Source organism: Balaenoptera acutorostrata, chromosome 2, assembly GCF_949987535.1.
Source record: "Balaenoptera acutorostrata chromosome 2, mBalAcu1.1, whole genome shotgun sequence".
Classification (NCBI taxonomy): Eukaryota; Metazoa; Chordata; class Mammalia; order Artiodactyla; family Balaenopteridae; genus Balaenoptera; species Balaenoptera acutorostrata.
In genome coordinates this window covers 66,259,207-66,278,392 of record NC_080065.1, presented here as the reverse complement: position 1 = coordinate 66,278,392, position 19,186 = coordinate 66,259,207, and the positions used below count along the sequence as shown (strand labels likewise).

Below are 19,186 nucleotides of genomic sequence, written 5' to 3'. Positions count from 1 at the left end.
GGCTACATGGGGCGACCGATTTTAGTTGGCACCACTTGTAGAATCACAGGATGTGAGATTTGGAAGGAACCTCAGAGATTCTCCTGTCCAACTTCCCAAAGGAGGAAGCTGAGGCCCAGAGAACGTAAGTGACTGGCCTAGGAACACAAAGCACAAGCAGGACTAAAAATCACTGCTCTCCGGGAGTCTCTCCACTTTAATACAGTGGCTCCTCACGTATTGAAAAAGTACAACCCAAAATCTCTAGCCAGATCCTAAATCTGAGCTTAATTACCCTGCTGCACCTTTATTTTTTTAAATTTTTAAAAATTTTTTATTTTTTTTTAATGAAAGCTGGAAAATGGTTGGATTCTAGCTGAGAGGAAAGCAGCAAATTCTCAGTTCTGGCCTACTGTGAGGAAATGTAAGGATCAAACCTCGGCACGGGAATGAATGCGAGGCATTTATGATTCTTGTAGAACTTGGCAGCAATTACAAAAGCCTGTTCCATGGTGGAAATGACCATGTTAAATTTCCATTCTTATTTGCATTTGCAGAAATAGAATAAAATTATTTCTTGGGTAGAAGCATTCTCTGTGACTGGGAAGTGCTTCTTGTTCGTTACTGCTCCTTTTACTCTTCATGTATTTCCCCTTGATGGCTGTTGAAATAGCAGATATTTCATACAGAGAGAACATTCATCACAGCAGATTCTTGACTGAAGTTGAGTCAGATTCTGCCATCAGAAGCAGCCACTGCCAGGGAGTAAATTAGGCCTTTCTGGAAGCTCCACTACCACCCAGTCTAATATGGCTTTAATTTCCAAACTACAGTTTGGCAGTTTGGCAACCTCCTCCTCTTGCATCTGACCCCTCGGCGCCTGGGCAGGCGTGGGGTTTCACGGGGCCGAGACGTCCCCTCGGGGGTCGTGAGGTTGCTTCCCAGTGGTATCTGGATGGCACTTGCCAGCTGGTGCTGGTGCAGGGGAGACAAAGATGATAGCGGTGTAACTTAGCATGGCCTTGGCCCTTTGGTTGGCCGGTGCACTGGTAACATGTTTTGCTCTTCCCGCAGACTCTGCAGAAGGTCTGTTGTAGAGTTTGGTAGAATGACTAGGACAGTAACTTCTGGAAGAAGACTTCGGATTGTTGGAATCACCCCAAGCCGAAGAAGCAACATCGGGGGCCCCTGGATCACCAAGCGACGGCACGTCCTGGGGGTGTCGACAGTGCTGGGGCCCACCCTGCCCCGTGGTGGTGTTTCCTGGGTCACTCTGTCTTGTCCTGAGGGCCATGCTGTGCCGTGGCTGCGGGACACACCTTTCGTGTGTGGGCACCGTGGGTGGGCGGGTCTGACCCTGTACCCAGTGCGTCCCGCCACTGAGCACCGTGAGGGACAGGCCCCCTCACACTGCCGACACCTGTGCGTCCACGAGGGCATCTGTCAGCGCTGAATTCCTTGTTGAGCAAGTGGATAATAAGGTACTGGCCTTAATGGTCTAATCAAACCAGTGTACCAGTGACACAAGAAATCATTGAAAAACTGTGGGAGAAGAGCTGAAACTCTCTAGAAAGTTCATTAATGACCAGAATAGATTATATAATCTATATACAATCATGGAGAATTGAGATGGGTACTTGAAAAACAAAAACCAACGAAAAAAAACATATTCTCCCCACCTCCTCTAATCCTTTGAATTTAAATCATTCCCATCATTGAGGTCAAAGGTGTTTGGGCCACCTGAAGTACAGAATTAATTTTCTTCTCCATTTTCTATTGATTTATTAATTATAAATGTAGTCTTCTGTTTACCTAAGAGACAGGAATACAATTGCTATTTCAAGTCACTTTTACTTTCTATTTACTTTTTTTTTTTTTATCAGCACACAAGCATGTTCTAGTGTCTCTTACCTTTAAAAAAAAAAATCCACCCTTACTCCTTAGAGCTATCAGTTGATTTCTCCCCTCTTCACTGAAAAACTTCTGAAAGAATTGTGGGCTCATGAATTATCTCCATTTCTTATCTTTCCATTTGTTCTTCAGACTTCTCCACTCTGGCTTCTGCCCACACTGCTCTGCCAAAAGTGCTCTCTCCAAGGTAACCAGTAACCTCTATGTCGTCCTTTCTGGGGAGCATTTCTGAGTCCTCATCTTCCTGGAATGCTCCTTAGAGGACCATCTGAGAATCCTTCTACTGCACACGGAAGAAAAACCAACTCAAACTGTGGCAAACAAAGCAGTAAGTTTATAGTATGGTTTCTTTAATAATTTTCTCCCCTCCACTTCTCCCTTCTTTCTGGCATTAATCAGATATTAGATTAGCTGAATCGATCCTCTATCTTTTCTATCTCCTTAGCTGTTTATTCAGCTCTAAGAGTTCCTCGCCTATCTTTTAAACCTTGTATTGCATGTGTAATGTCAGCTGTCAGAGTTTTTGTTTCTCAGTGTCATCCCTTGTTCTCAGATGGTTCCTTTTTATTGCAACACATTCTTGTTTCATGGATGTAGTATTTTGCCTTACTTTTCTGACAAAATTAATTTTAATTTTTCCTACTACTTCCTGAATTGTCTGTTTTCTGAGTTACCTTGTTTGTTTTGGTCTCTGTCTATTGTGTGGGGACTTTCCGAAAATGTGTGTGACTCAAAGCAGTCTGTTCATATTCTACAGGGAGACCCTGGGAGCTCTAGGGGACCAAGAGGGCAGAGCTGGTGGACTGGTGGCTTTGGGGGTAGGTTGATTGGGTGGGAGGCCAGCTTTGTCATTCGATAATCTCCATCTCTCCTCACACCCAAATATTAACATGTGCTGGTCTTTTCTCTGGGGTGATTTAGTTTCTCCGGAAAGGGATCTTCCAGACTCCTCTGGGAGGGTATAGATGCCTAGCTGAGAGCCATCTCAGAACCAGGCAGGAGGAGGAGGCCAGGGGCCTTGTGATTCTGAAGGTAGATTGTAACTCGATCCTACTGTGTTCAGCATTACCTCTGACCTCCTCTTGGACTGCTATTTGAGTCTAGATCTTCCCTGGCTCACTTTATCCAGGGAATGAACTTCTAGACTCTTGCTGTGGGAAAGGAGGGTCTGGAAGGTGGGGGGAGGGAAGGTCTCTTGCTCCTGTTTGAGACTCCCACCACTCTCCTTCTTTTCACCTGATACCTCCTCCCCACCTTTCACAGAACACAGCGCCCCCTAGTGGTGCCACACCCCTCAGGACTCCGCCGGCCCCTCAAGTGTCTCACTGCACACTCTCAGGTCAGCTCCCTCCACTCACTTAAGCCATTTACCTCCCATACATCTTTCAAAGGCTGGACATTTTTTGTCCATAATTTTCTCCTCTTTTGTTCTTTATTCCTTTACTGTCATGTTAGGGCTTTAGGAGGGAGTATCAATAAAGGCATGTTTCAAGCCACCATATTTAACTGGAAGTATGTTGGCATTCTTTATAACTTCGGATTATATTTTGATTCTTTAGGTCTGCCTTTCCACAGAAAGTCAGAAAATAGAAATTCTGACTTTTTCAGCTACACCCAGTTCTTTCTACAAAGAGTAAACATGAAGGTAAGGATTTTTGTTGTTAATTTAAAATGTTGCCTGTTATGTAATATTCATTTTGTGTCATGTAAGTAAAATTATGTTCTATTGAAGAAGGAAATCTATATGGTTATTGCTGCTTTTTCAAATTATCCAGGAGCATCTATTCTACTCTCAGATGTCCTTGCTGCTAAGTTACTCAAATCTTTGTAGTTCTTTGTGAAGGATTTTGGTATCAGATCTTCCGAGTAATAATAGCTAACATTCATATATGTGCCAGGCACTCTTCTGTGCACTCATTTAACCCGTACAACAACTATATGAAGATGATATCATTATTTGTCTCTCCCTTTGGAACACAAAACTGAAGCACAGAGAGTAATCTGTCCAAATTCACATGGCTGGTGTCTCAAGAGTCCTTGCTCTTCACCACTATGCCATGCTCTGTTGCAAAATCTTTTTCTTCTACCTGATGAAATTTCTAAAGATTTTCCCACCTACTTCCCCAGAGGAAACTTACAATATTAAAACACCTAGAGATAGAGTTTAAAACACACACACATGCATACACACACAGAGCCAATTAAAGGAAGCTGTGTAGACCGGAAGTCTGAGATGAGTTGGTTTTTCCATTGGAGCACTAAATTTGGCTCTGATTTACTGTCAACTAATTTTAAAAAGTGAAATGTTAGATTATATGGTTCTCATTGTTTTGTAGAGCAAGCATGCACATTATTTTGCAGAGAAAAAAATTTTTGGCAACTGAATTCTAGAAGCAATTTCTAGAACGCTAATAAAAGAACTCTAGGGTTTTTAAAAAGCTTTTTATTGGAAATGTAATACATAATCAGAAAAATACAAAAACATAAACACATAGCTTACTGAATTATTATAAAGCAAACCCCCATCTCACCACTACCCTGGTCAGGAAAGAAAAGCTTAGCCCCACAGAAGCCCTCTGTATGCTCCTTTCTGGTCATGAAGCTCTGCTCTCCCCAAACGTACCATTATCGTGACTTTTGTGCCAATCATCTTTTTTTTCTTTCTTTTAGTTTTACCACCTAAATAATATCCTAAACACTATAGTTTTGCGTATTTTTTTTAAAACTTTGACTGGAATCATGTATTAGATATTCTTGCTTTTTGCTCGACTTTATGTCAGTGAAATTCATCCAAATTATTTTGTGTAGCTCTATTCATTTTTATTCTATAGTACTCCATTGTCTAACTATACCACATTTTAGGGATATACTACAACTGTCCATTCATCAGCTGATGGACCCTTGGGTTGTTTGGTTGTTGGCTATTAGGAAGAATGCTGCTATAAGCATTCTTGCATATGTCTTCTGATTCAAGGATACACATATTTCAACTGGGTCATTGGGTGACCATATTTTCCTTATGTCTCTTCCCATAATGTTCCATCTATACATGTCTATATCCAAATTTCCCCACTTCATAAACATACCAGTCATAGTGGAATACAGCCCACCCTAATGACCTTATTTTAACTTGATTATCTCTGTAAAGACCCTATCTCCAAAAAAGGACACATACTGAGGGTCAGGACTTCAACATATGAATTTTGAGGGACACAACGAAGTTGGCCATACTAAAACAAGGAACAATTCTAGAAAGAGGACAGTTTGTGCATAGGCCCTAAGGTAAGAGAGAGATTATACACAATGCTAGAGCTCAGTAAGCCATGAGGCTGGTAGGAAGGGCCAGATCACATTCAGCCTTATAGTCCATAGGAAGGAGATTTGGATTTTATTCTAAGTGTGATGGAAAGTAACTAGAGGGTCTTATGCAGTGGAGAGACATGATCTCACCACTTTTGAGTGGAGGATAAGTTGGAAGGAGACAAGAGTGGCAGTGAAAGATCAGTTAGGAGGCTACTGCAGTATCCTACTTGAGAAATGAATGTGGTCTGGACCAGTGTAGGGGTTAGGGACAGAGAAAGCAGTGGATGTATGCCAGATGTAAAATGGAGTTAGGGTTGATAGGACTCGTTGGATATGGAGGATGAGGGTGAGAAGGGCAGCAAGGATAACTTCCAGGTTCCGAATTCCAGAACTGGATGAATTTTTTAAAAAAAAGAAAGAAAGAAAAGATAAAACTGAGAAGGATTGGGTCCAGGTTTTAATAGAGTAGGAGTCAAGGGAACCATTTTGGACATGTTATACTTGAAATTGCATGAAGCATCCAAATGAAGAGATCACGGGGCAGCTGAATACATACAGATCCAGTGTTCTGAGAAGAGGTATAGGCCAGATAAAATTGGGAATCATTATGACACAAATGTCATTTAGAACCATGGGGAAAGGTGAGACTAAGAAGATAGAGAAAAGGGTTATGAAGAAAGTCTAGAAATATTGCTTATAGTGCAGTGAAAGAATTGCTGGAGTTGGGGAGATAATATTCTACGTATTACCTTCTGATGATTCACCTTAATGCAATACCAAAGCTTAGATAACGTTAGAGAAACTCATAATTGAAATGTAAAAACCTTTCAGCAAGTTCTGGGTCACAGTGAATTTATTGTTGCATCTTCTGATGGTTGTTGGAAGAGTTAACCTTCTGTTTCAAAAACTTGGCCCTGACCCACACACTTGCCTGGATAGGCCATCCTATTTCAGACAAGAGGTGGGTCACAAAGTGGCCTGTAGGTAAGACCAGAGAATTTTTAAATTGAGATTTGAGCCACTGGAACACTTGAACTTTTACGTAAAGAAGATTCCAGAGGTTTGGGTCTTTAAGCATGAAAAAGATCATTTTGGCCTAAAACATTTATGGGATGTTTTTGCCAACTGGACTACTTCCACCATAGAGCCATAGTGTGGCTTTTGCATAATGTAATTTTGAATAAGATTATATTGCAAAATGCCCATGTTGGCTACTTTCCCTCATCTCACTCCTCTCCCAAGTCAATAATGTTAATTTACTGTTCTAGCTTAAATATATATTTACACACTGTAGAATATCTGCAAAATAAAATAATTCAGAGTAGTGCTTATTCTAACTCTTTCATTAACAAGTTTTAGGAATAACTGATTGATTCCTGCTAGACTTCATTTTCTTTCCATTGGAAAATGGTTACAAACAACCTAAGGTTTCTTTGAGGTTTGCCAATCTATCATCTTCAATTACACAAAACATCTGTCAGTGGAGGAAGTTCAATGCCCTTGGGGATGAGTAACTTTTTAATTGTTCTTGGTGGTAAACTATTCTGACAGAAATTGGCCAGTGGCTTTAGTTGCTTAAGGCTTTTCCTCAAAAACCATTATCATACTCATAGACTTGCTATAACTTGATAAAAGGACTTTTAAATATTATTTCAATATAAAAGGCCTCCAGATAACCACAGAGATAGACTAAGGCATTTATTCAGGGTTGAAACAATTCAACCTGGCTGCAGTCACCGGGAATTTTCTAGCTCTAGAAGCACATGAATACAGATAAGCTGCCGAGGCTAAGAGAACACCCCAGCATCTGAAACTCTGAGACGTCACTGGAAGTGAGACAAATAATGGTCTAGGAGTTTTTATGTGGGGATATATATGTCCCCATGACTCTCCCTGCAGGAACTATGTTCTGGGGAACAAAGTTCCTAAATCCACAGAGCATAATAGCACTATGTTACACCTAAAGCACTTCAAAGGAATCTGCTATATAACTCATTCATGTCTTAAAATAAGTTGCCTCTGAAGAGATTTGAACTTAATAGCTTTTTTTGGACTGACTTTACTTGAATATTATTTGAAGTCGCATCTTGATGTCTTTGATACTCTTTGTTTTTATTCTTCTTGAAAATGTTTAGTGATCGAGTGTTTCTCTAGCACATCTCAACATAGGAGACTCAGGCCTAGTTTTAGCCTAGAATGAAGTGCTCTTCTCCAGACCATCTGAAGTGCTACTTGCACCTTACAGGGTTAGGGTTAAGAGGAAGTTGAAGATGCTGTGGGAGATTAATTGGGTGGGGCAGTGTTTAAAGCAAAGCTCCCTGCCACTCAGTAGTTGTCACCCCAGACACGTTTAATATCTAACCCTTTTCTTGTGCCTCATTTGAATTGTGAAGATTAAATCAGATTCTGTGATTCTTCCTTTCATGTCTTGTTTTCCTTTCAATGTTCTGATTAAGAATGTTGACAGACAAGGAGGGCCAGACACATACTGCCTATGTGCTTTCCAAATGAACATACTTGACGGAATTTAGATTATGATGAGGTAAGAACAGCATTTTAGAAACGTGCAGGTGGAAAGGCATGAGCTGAGCATGAAAATGCAGATACTAGAGGTAGACTTAGGAGACCAAAGTTGGCAGAACGCCTTGTGGCCTTGGCGCACGATTTCCTTAACCAGCATGCAGCCAGGAAGCCCAGGACTCTACCGCAAGGCCTGGCCATTGGAATTGGTGACAGGGAAGAAAGATGCATAATGTCCTGAGTATTATGAAACCCTCCACAGCAACAGCAACAGCAGGTGGAAGAGGCAGGAATGAGGGCAAGTAGGAAGTGAATGTGATTAGAGGACGGACCCGCTTGAACTCTGTAGAAGAATTAATGGGTCAGCAGTCTGAGGTTAAGCTGACAAATAGTTGAGTTCAGAGAATGATGAGAGCACAAAACTGGTGAGCTCTTGTGAACAAGCAAGATTATTAGTAGAGAGATCTGGAGAATATGTTAGCAGTGAGGAAGAACTAAGTTTCTGGTGAGCAACAAAGTTGTGGGTCTCTCTCTGTGGGAAAGGCATCCACTTGGCACTGGGACAGAGCGCTTGGGAAACATGCTTAAACTTCAGTAACTAACAGAATGCGATGGTATGTTGGTGGGTTTGCACCAAAGAATTTTAAACCTCTTCCACACAGACTCCTGTAGCAAAAAAATGAAGTTTCAACCAGTTTACAGAACTCAGCAAGGTCAGGATGAACGACGGAATCACAAAGGACTAAGGAATTCCACAGGGCCTAGATTTCCAGGAGAGGTTTTCGCCTGTCTTGGTAAGTCACCCAGTAAGCCCATTCCAAACCAGCCACAGCATGATTTTCACAAGGGTGGACTAGGGTGTACTGTGTTGAGAGCTGAATTAATGTATTAACTAACTCATTTTGAGGCAGAAGGTGATTCTATCAGTTTGGCTAAAGCACTTCTATTAAGTCCATTCTCTAAACTCTCACAGAAAAACTGTCTAGTAATCAAAGCCCTCTGTTTAGTTTCAGATATATTTATGGAGGGAATACATGGAAGAAAGGCCCTTCCTTGGGAGAAATGTCTCCCTTAATCTCCCCCAATTTAGATGATCACAAATTGACTGTTAAAATGAAAGGCATTTAAGGACCTTCCAACTTTGGAGGTCAACATTTCTAAACCATATTTTGTTACAAACAGTGGTCAGGAAGAGGCAGAAGTACAGGGGTGGAGAGTCTGAATCCTGTTCATCGTGTTGTAACAAATGCACAACTTGCTATGCTCCTTCTTATTAGAAATGAAGTGACATTATATACCACCATTGCTATTTTAAACAAACAAAATGAGCTTAACTCAATAAATATCTTTTATTAAAGAAAAAAAGGAATATTGTTAAGCACCAAAACTGTATGTTGTTATATTGCATGTACAAGAAGAGAACGGTGATTGCAATACTTAGTGTACAAGTACTTTGAAGTCGTGGGTGTAAAAAACATGAAATACAAAGCGATACAATAATTACAATGCAGAAAGTTGCACTAAAGAGCAAAAGGCAACAGTCAAAACCATTATTGGAGATTTCATAGTATTGCTCTAAATGCTTGCTTAGTTTTTTTTCTTTGTACTTTTAATACTTTAGAATGTTAACTGAGCATATTTAAGTACTGTAAATTTGCAAGAGTTGTCACTTACATTTTGCACACTGTCCATTTAGTGTAACGGTGTTAAAGCCATCCTGAAAAGCCAAGCACAGTGTGCTAGTGTTTTGCTTAATATTGCACAAAGCTAGTAAGTGGTGAATTGGTTTGCCATTAAAATTTTCATTTAACCAGAAAGGCTAAAAGAACATATCAGTTTCATTCACCCTAATGGACTTTTATTCATGCAAAAAGATCTGTAGCCTTCGATTTTTCATAAATTATATATTATGGTTTCACACTTTGCAAGACATATAGTACAATAAGAAATTCAATGGAACAGTGAGGATTCTGTCCAAGTCGAAGAAGTCAGAAGTCACTTGCATGGGTTGTACTGTCTACCCTTCTTTGGTCACAAATGAAGGGAAAATGTCATCTTGTGATTATGAAGAATTCTTAAAACCAATATAATTAGTACTCGGAAAAGCTGGAATAACCTGTTGCACTCTTTGATAGTTAACCATAGAACATGCAAATTAAAAAAAAAAAAAACTTCCCTTGTTAAAATTGAACTCTTTAACCAACACCCACACCTTTTTAGTATACATCTCAAATCACTTACCACAGACTTTCCTTAACTCACCAGTTGGAGCCTCTCTTAGTCATACCTGACCAAAAAACCCAAAACTTTCTCTTAACCCTCAAAATAAATGACTGCTTTGAGATTCAGCATAACATTGATAAAATATTTAATATATCAGCCTCAGAAGTATTTTCTGTACATGCGCCTTACAGTGGCATAATAAATGTGTCTGGAGAAGGGGAGAGACACATGAATTTGGATTTCCATCAATTAAGTCCCTCAAATACCAAGCTGAACATTTACTGTGGGTAAAACAGAAAATTTTAGAATGAACATATCTTTGAAATAATTCAATGGGCAAACATTTATAACAGACCGACAGACACACACACACGCACACACACACACGGAATCCAGACTCCCTTTTGCCTTTAAAAATCCTTTACATAGATGATAGTTTAGGCAATAATATAAACTCATTTTGTAGGAAAAACTTTTAAATTAGACTATATTTATAGGATAAAAAATACCATTGCTTCATTTTACAAAGCAATTAAGCAGAGACTTTAATGTGCTTTAAATAAAGAGCACTTTGCAGCAAAGTTCAGAAATAACTACTGAATTGTTCAGTAGCACTAAATGAATGCAACATGCTCCAATAGTAAGGTGCTTCTACTTTCTTACCTCTCTTCTATCTAAAAATCAATCTTGTGGTCAATCCTCTAACACTAAGCATAGTTGTTCTTCTATGCTAAGCAATAAATGGGAAATAAAATCTATTTAAAATGCACATTTAATTTTATATTATTTAAATTCAGTGCAAGAGTTAGGTAAAACTTGTTCAGGTTTCTGCTTTCACTATCAAATGGATGCATGTTAACAATGCATCTGCCACAGTTTTTAAATGTTTTACAGCTGTTCAAAAAGACTTTTTATAAATAACCTGGTATAAGTATATGAAATTTCAACTCCCTGACAAGGCCTTTAGGGACCCATTAGCACTTTACAGGTTGGTATCTGATGTTAAGTACATAATAATTAACTTATAAAGGTTAAAAAAACAAGCTTGTATTTAGTGAAAGAAAAGCTTTCCTTATGCACACACGCAATGAACGTAATTTAAAAATGGAGTCTTAGGGAATGTATAAATTTAAATTGTATTAATTGTATACTGGTCCCATTCCGAACAGAGAGGGTACTGCCCATTGATTTTTGTCCCACTGATACAAGAGTTTTAATTCTTAGTGTCTGCTATGGCCAAAGTATGCTTTACAATCTAACACATCACATTTTATGACATAGAGACGTCATGCCACATGTTAACAAATATTGCTACATAGTTCAGCTTCGTAGAAACAAGGCTCCCCCCACCCCCATTATACAGAGTAGAAAATTTTCTGTGGGTTCGCATAATGAGAAAAGCCCCCATATTCTCACTGTGGAAATACTACACCTGATCAACTGTTACAGCTGTGCATTTTATAGAACTGTCTCAGTTCCACAATGAAGAACTAAAGAATGATTGTTTTTATACTGCTCACAAACTCAATAAGCCTATAAAATATACATGAAGTGAGCAATTCTCATCTTTTAAAATTCCTCTTTAGCCAGGTATTTCCTCCTCAGACTGCTACCCTACAGTACCACCAGGATTTTAAATCATTAGGAATACCTTTTCTATACAGGCCACATTGATTATATATACATAATTTTAGTTGTATTAGTAGAAGAAATATTCAAAATTGACATTCAAGTGAGCAGTAACATTAACCACCAAACATCCAAGTCATCATCTACTTGTTTCCCTATTTTAAGTATACTGCAGTTGAGACGAGATTGGTAAATTAACTTCTAAATTGATTCAGCATAAGCAAGCAGCTGTTTGTAGATTCTTGATACAGAAATGATACATTAACAGAAATATAACTGTCAAGTATTTTAAACCATATAAGTAGTACAGGCAAATTTGGAACTGGAAACATGATCATATATAAGTACCATCATAACAATATATACAAATTTTATACTAAGGACAAAGATGCTCATTTTATTAGGGGCAAGGATAAGAAGGAAACCACGCTTATACAATTTTTGTTGGGCTCTGAAACTGCTTTTTAATTATCATGTAGATTCAACTGGACACATGGACTGTAGTTATCTGAAATTCTAATATTTGTGAGAACTCCAAAGGTTGATGACCTACAGTAACATGTAATTTTGTGGAAGGAGGAACCTGAATCCAGAGGAAGGGAAGTGGATGTGTTGGAGAGAAAGTTGCTACCAGAGAATGAGCATAGGGGTTGCTAGTGAGGCTCTACAAGTGTGAGGACAACCTCCAAGGAGTGCTGTGGTGGGGTACGCTTCCAGCTGTGGATGCACTCCTGAAGGATTCATGCAGATCTGAACACCCTGCATTCTTTGCTAGAGACTTATTACAACATGGCTCAGGAAAACAGATTATAGGACCCTTTAAAAGTGAGCATTGTCTCTTAATGGAATCCTGGCTGCAACACTAAGTGGGTAGCAATTTCCTCTAGACATATTAAGGTTCCAGTGCTTCTGCTGTCAATAATGACATAAGATCCTCCTATATTTTTCTAAATGTCAATAAATGAAACAAAACTGAAAAAACCGTTATGAACAAGCATCCAAAGGCATAAAATCGATACATGATTTAAGATTTGCCAATTTGCTTTAAAAATTTTTTCAAATATATCAATCAAATCAATCATTCTTTAGGTTAAAAGGCATGTTTCAATGCATTACTGAAGGTGTGTTACAAAAATCTACAACCCATCCCCACTGTAATCAGGGGATTGACATTAACTTTATATTAGATCTGTATTTCTAATATTCTCAGACAAGGTGTAAGAATGATGCTAGAATAAAGCCAATATATTGTGAAAATGCTCATATTCTCATCAATAAACATAGTCAACATTTAAGCAGATTTTGTTTTATATAACCTGTTGCCAGAAAATTTTCTCCATAATTATTTCAAAGGAAATAACATTTTCAAGTAACAAAGGTGTGAGCATTTTTTTCCTTCAGGATCACTAATTCAGATACGTTTGAGGGCTTTTACTTCAGGACTGCTTTCTGGGTCTAGGCCAGAGAACTGCCTCATAAGAAATAAAGTTCATTTTGGTATGTCAGCCATTCATATAATGGTCAAGACCTGTCTTACACAGAATTACACTCTACAGAGTACTGTAAACTGGGTCCAACATATCTACCTTCATTCAAGCCCACAACAGTCCTGCTGAGAATTAGTATCGGCTCCATGCATTCTTCAGGACTCCATTACAGCAAAATCAGCACCTAGAGCTACATACATATGTTTAAGAATTTAGTGACGATAACAAAGGCTGTCTCCCAAAATTCAACTCCAAGCATGTGAAGATAGTGAAATGCCAGCCAAAGAGGCTTTTCTGCCTGTCTACTTTCTGTACATTTGTAGAGCATGGTTTTTTTTTTTTTCCATTGTGGAGCATAAAAATAAAAACAAATGGTGCATGTTAAAAAAGACTTAAGATCTGCATTCCTACTATTGAATCCTGATTTTTGATTCTCAATAGGAAAGTCATGTTGAGTTATAGTAATCAAGCAATAGTTCAAACAAAAAGACTAAAAATAATTTGAAATATCAAATTACAAAGTATTGCTTCTCATAAACAATGCTGCACATAAAATTCAAACTATTATAAATTCACAGTTATGAAGGGCTATTTAAAAGCATGGAAATTTTTACTCTGAAACCTTACAAATTGTAAGTGTGTGGGCTTCTAAAAATAGGCCATGTTAAATGCATCACGTTGTGGTAAACACATTTATAGGTGTATCTCCATGGTTATGTATCTTTTCAGATGTTGCACAACATCTTTATGAAAATTCCTTTGGAGATGACTAATGTGGGAATTATCAGTGCATTTCCATCTGATTTCTTCCAATTCCTGCCCTATAGCTATCATGATTAACTTCTTTTTCAGAATGTCACACTATTTAAGCTGATATGGAAGAAGCTCTGTATTTTGGGCAGACGACTATTCAGTGCACTGAACGATGGATTTCAAAGGAATCTCAACGCAGCTCACAGTAGATCTGTCAACCCAGTGTTCTTCCAACTCATAGCGACCCCTAGCTTTACTGGCCACTACAAGGATGTAAATGGGTAGACAGGTGGGGAAGGTGCTTAAAAAACAGGAATCTTCACAAGGCCTTTTCTCCGTTGCAGTCAGGAACATTGCACATCTAAAACTCATGTTAACCACCATCTGTTGGAATGACTGGAAAAGTGGTAACTTGCCGATTGTGCTTCCTTTTTCACACCACTGAGCCAATACACTTTGGATCTAATGGAATCCAATTGTGGAACCACGTTTACAATTTTGTAAGAGCCGATGTTCAACTGTAGGTATTTTTTTCGTTCTGTTGAGTCACCTGTTTACAAACAAAAGTAATACTGTATGTTAAAAAGGACAGCCTATTAAAGACAGTATGTATATATATTCCCTCACACCTTTCACAAAATCCGGTATGAACACTGATGGTTTTTTCTTTCAAATGACCTTTTTATATAGATGTTATATAACAAAATCTTACAAAAGGATATGTTTGTATTCTTAAAAAAAAATTAAAACAAAATTTGAACATGGATTTTGATTTTGATCACTGTTAAAAGGTCATATGTCAAGATGACTATAGTTAACACTGCTGTGTGATATACAGGAAAGTAGCTAAGAGAGTAAATCCTAAAGAGTTCTCATCACAGGAAAATGTTTTTTTTCTCCTTTTTCTTTCTTTTCTTTAAGATGGATGTTGGCTGAACCTACTGTGGTAATCATTTCACAATATATGTAAATCAAACCATCATGCTGTACGCCTTAAACTTATACAGTGATATATGCCAATTATTCTCAATAAAGCTGGGGAAAAGAGTTTTTTAAAAAGGTTGTACGTTAGATTCACTTTCACTTTTCTTCCTTATACTCTTAACATTTTATGTCAAAACTATACACTAAAAAGATAAATACAATCTAAAATCTTTGCCTCAAAACTGCCAGTATAATAAGAACTATCAAACGGCAAGTTTAAAATACACCAGAGAGAGTTGTCATTATAATTGAGATTTAGAGGACAGAGCTAGTACTGTCTTTAAATGGATGATTTTACGAGGACTTTGTAAAATTCAAAATAGTTGTGTTCGAGATCCATGCACTGACCCACAGCACAGGAGAAACATATATATATGGCCTACTTGTCAGATAAAAGCTGACATGTGGCTTTTGAGCACTTGAAATATGTCTAGTGTGACTGAGAAACTGATTTGAATTGGACTTAAATTAAAATCTAAAACTTTGTAAAAAAATACTTTTCCATTAAGCACAACTTGGTTGTTTTGGTACGACTATTCAATTTAACCAATGAATACTTGGCATCCAAATTGAGATGGTGCTACTAGTAAGTGTAAAATACTCACTGGATTTTGAAGACTCAGTACCCAAAAAAAAAAAAAAAAAAGTAAACTACAATGCGGAATTTGATATTGACAAGATACTTTTTTGGATATATCATTTAGTAAAATATTACTAGAATCAATTTCACCCATCACTTTTAACTTTTTTAATGTGGCTCACATTATATTTCTGTTGGACACCATCATTATAGTTACTTATGAGTTTAAGAAGGACCCCCACAGGAAACAAGTTAGAAATAATAAAAAGCCTATACAATTATATATATTTCCTTATGTTTAGAAATCCCCTTCAAAGACACTATTACCTACGGCTGGTCTGAGATGAGTTTTTAGAGGAGGATGAGGCTGAACATGTCCAGGACCTTCAGTTTTTATTTCATGAAGTTTTAAGAAATTAGTTCTTCAAAAACAAGTATGTAATTACATTAATTATTTTGAATCTATAAGAAAGAAACCAATTAATAGGAAATACAAATTACACCCTTTTTAGCCATCTGTAGAAAAGTGTCTAAAAGTTCAGAGCCTTTAAAAATGACTTCCTAGGGACTTCCCTGGTGGTTCAGTGGTTAAGACTCCACGCTCCCAGTGCAGGGGGCCCGGGCTCAACCCCTGGTCAGGGAACTAGATCCCGCATGCCACAACTAAGAGCCTGCATGCCGCAGCTAAAAAGATCCTGCATGCCGCAACTAAGACCCAGCACAGACCAATAAATAAGTAAATAAATAAATAAAATATTAAAAAAAGAAAAAAAAAAGACTCCCTAAGACCACACACAGGCAGTGATAGATAGCTCTTTATCAATGGCTGCTCAGCTGGCAGGGATCACAACTAGTCTGGTTTGCTTCTGGTGTAGGATACATTTAGTCTTCAGTGACTTTGCCACTATCCCAGTGCATGCATTTTCTGGCAGTATTTCATTGTTCCTCTCAACATTATACTACCTACACCAGCCATGAACAATCAGCCAAAAAAAGGGAAGGTTTTAGGCAATTTTCAGAGTGGTATTCATTATGGACATATTCTTAACACCTGACATAAGGTTAAATTAGCAGCCAAAAGCTATAAATAACATCCCAGCTACTTGAATATATGAAATGCATGCTTATGTAAATAAAGGTCCAGCACTGGGATTACCTAATCAGTGCCAACATGGTAGTTTTTGGCATAGGTTTAGGGGTTTACTGAGAAGCTACATGCTGAATGGGACAAGGCAAGAGGTAGCAAGCACTGTGAAGTGGGACACAATCTACAGTCATCCAGTGTGGGAAAGATTCCCAGTCAGGCACACCTGAGTCTCTAGACACAGTCACACACTTGAGTGGACACATTTACACTCCTCTACAAAGCATGGTGTACATATGTACAAGCACAAATAGTTTGAAATTATTTGGGGATCCAAAAACAGTAAGTGACCGATAATTAAGGCCTCTACAACTAACAGGAAAAAAGGGTGCCAACAGTCCCAAGACCCATGGCCATGGCAGACAGTGTTACTATCAAATGTTGGTTAGAGCACATTAAAGTTAACACCCAACCACTTATCAAGATTTTTCATGCTTTCTGTTAAGCTACAGTGCAGATGCTGGTGGGGAGGGGTGGAGTTGGGGAGTGTGGAATCGGCACATTTTCCTGATGGACCCATGCCCAAAAGGGTAAAAACTGCTTTTAGTAATATTCTGATATATCCAAAATAGTATCTTCCAACATTTAATCAATATTTTAAAAACTAATGACACAGTTTCTGGGTTTTGTTTTATCTTTTTGTAATAAGTCTTTAAAATCCAGATGTATGCCTACATATAGTTCTACTCAGTTCTACTCTTTCAGAATCTTTGGGAGTGAAGGCCATGAATATGCATTTTTAATAAGCTCCCCCTGGTAGTTCTTAAGATCAGGCACAGTGATTCTTCCTTTACCTACTCCCACCTACTTCCCCCTTTAGTAAAGCCCATAGATACATATTCCATCAAGAGAGCGTAATGAGGGCTTCCCTGGTGGTGCAGTGGTTGAGAATCTGCCTGCCAGTGCAGGGGACACGGGTTCGAGCCTTGGTCCAGGAGGATCCCACATGCCGTGGAGCAACTAAGCCCGTGAGCCACAACTACTGAGCCTGCACGTCTGGACCCTGTGCTCCACAACAAGAGAGGGTGCGATAGTGAGAGGCCCACGCACCGCGATGAAGAGTGGCCCCCGCTTGCCGCAACTAGAGAAAGCCCTGGCACAGAAACGAAGACCCAACACAGCCATAAATAAATAAATAAATAAATAAATAAATAAATAAATAAATAATTCCCATTTTAAAAAAAAAAGAAAGAGCATAATGATTAATAGAATATATTTGCATACTTTATATTCTACACAAATAATATTTCAGTTATGGTCATCAGCAATTCGATATACTATTTGATTTATAGCATGTGTTATCTTCACCAATTCTATGTATTTAGCATAATTTGTGCCACATAACTATATAAATTAGCTTATTAAAGCGTAGTGGGGGACAACTCTGTATTACCTTGGGAGAATGCCATATGTGTACCAATTCCCACAGGGTACTCAATAAGATATGTATATTATGTCAGCTGCCATTTTATATATGTCAGCTGCCATTTTATCTAGACAATGCAGTAATTACAATAAGCCCTAAATGATAAACTTTAAAGGCTTAGAAAGCTAAATAATCTGACAATGCAATGACTTCTCTAGATTCCCTTGTGGGCAGCTAACAAAGCATCAAAATTCAATATGCATAACAGTTTGCAACTGAAATACCTAAGTTAGAAAAAGCCTTTTCTGTTTTTTTAAAGCTAGAATAAGACTGTCACTTTACTAGAATAAGACTATCCTTTTTACTTGGGATATAGCTTGTACTGAAGAAATTTTTAATGAGCAGGATACAAAAAAACACAGCATTTACCCAGGAACATCTCTGTAAAGTACTTTTTTTGTTATGTTTCCAGAAACTACAGAAGTAAAACCTGAAGTTATGATCCAGGCTATAACTGAGCTGTATAATAAATAATGAACCTCAGATTCAATGAAATATAACAGACCTCATCATCCAATACAAAAGCTGTATTACTGAACACTACTGAAGAAAAGTAAGACCATTTACTTGTTAGTTTTCCCAGTCTGTGCAAGGCAAAGCCTCCTCTTCATCCTCTGACTCAGGGGATGCTTCTTTGATTCTTCTAAGAGCTTCATGGATGCTCCGTGTTAGAGGGTCCGTGTCGGGCAGAAGCGTGAAGGATTCTCTCAAGACTTCCTTCTGTACCTTCTTCAATTTTACCCCTTTCCTTATTTGTGCCAAGATATTATTATCATCTTCATCAGGAAAAGGAGGCAGAGTTCGCTGTTCAACCTTTCTCAGATGAAAACTACCACGCTTCAAGGAAGCCAGCACCTCATCCATGGGTGAGCTCACTTTAGAAAATGAAAGAGAACAATTACGATTGCACTTAGAGTCAGGAACTGTGTAACCTCCAGACTTTAGGACTGTGATAGCCCACGATGCTAAAAACACATCTACAGAAGGGACCATGAAGCATGGACAGAACATTGCCAGAACACAGGGGATACTAATTATGCTTGTTTAAAAAAAAAAAAAAAAATTCCAAGACCCAAATTCCATGTCAGGCATTACTGGTATTCCTATCATTTCCCATGTGAGAGAAGTGAGCAGACTGGGGGCTGGGGGGTGATCTTTAGTATTATTATGGGTGAGACTCTTAAAGAGTTTCCATAATGCAGAAGTCCAATCTAAATTCAGACAGTGACTGGACTGCACATTTAATT

General features: G+C 38.3%; 1 protein-coding gene and 1 long non-coding RNA gene across 3 annotated transcripts in view; one reads left to right on the top strand and one right to left on the bottom strand.

Annotated features, from left to right (window-relative positions):
• Positions 1-1,474: 1,474 nt before the first annotated feature.
• On the top strand, positions 1,475-18,508 carry LOC130707286 (uncharacterized). Its single transcript, XR_009007184.1, has 4 exons — positions 1,475-2,218; positions 3,450-3,535; positions 8,376-8,507; positions 18,352-18,508. It is a non-coding gene; the product is annotated as an uncharacterized LOC130707286 (long non-coding RNA).
• Positions 10,065-19,186, bottom strand: part of JMY (junction mediating and regulatory protein, p53 cofactor) — a 76,364-nt gene continuing 67,242 nt past the window's right edge. For both annotated transcript variants that reach the window (XM_028164960.2, XM_057541110.1), the window contains exons 10-11: positions 18,507-18,814; positions 10,065-14,355 (exon numbers count right to left, since the gene is read on the bottom strand). In XM_028164960.2, coding sequence (XP_028020761.2) covers positions 18,510-18,814 — 305 coding nt within the window. In that variant the 3' untranslated portion in view covers positions 10,065-14,355; positions 18,507-18,509. The remainder of the gene's footprint in view (positions 14,356-18,506; positions 18,815-19,186) is intronic.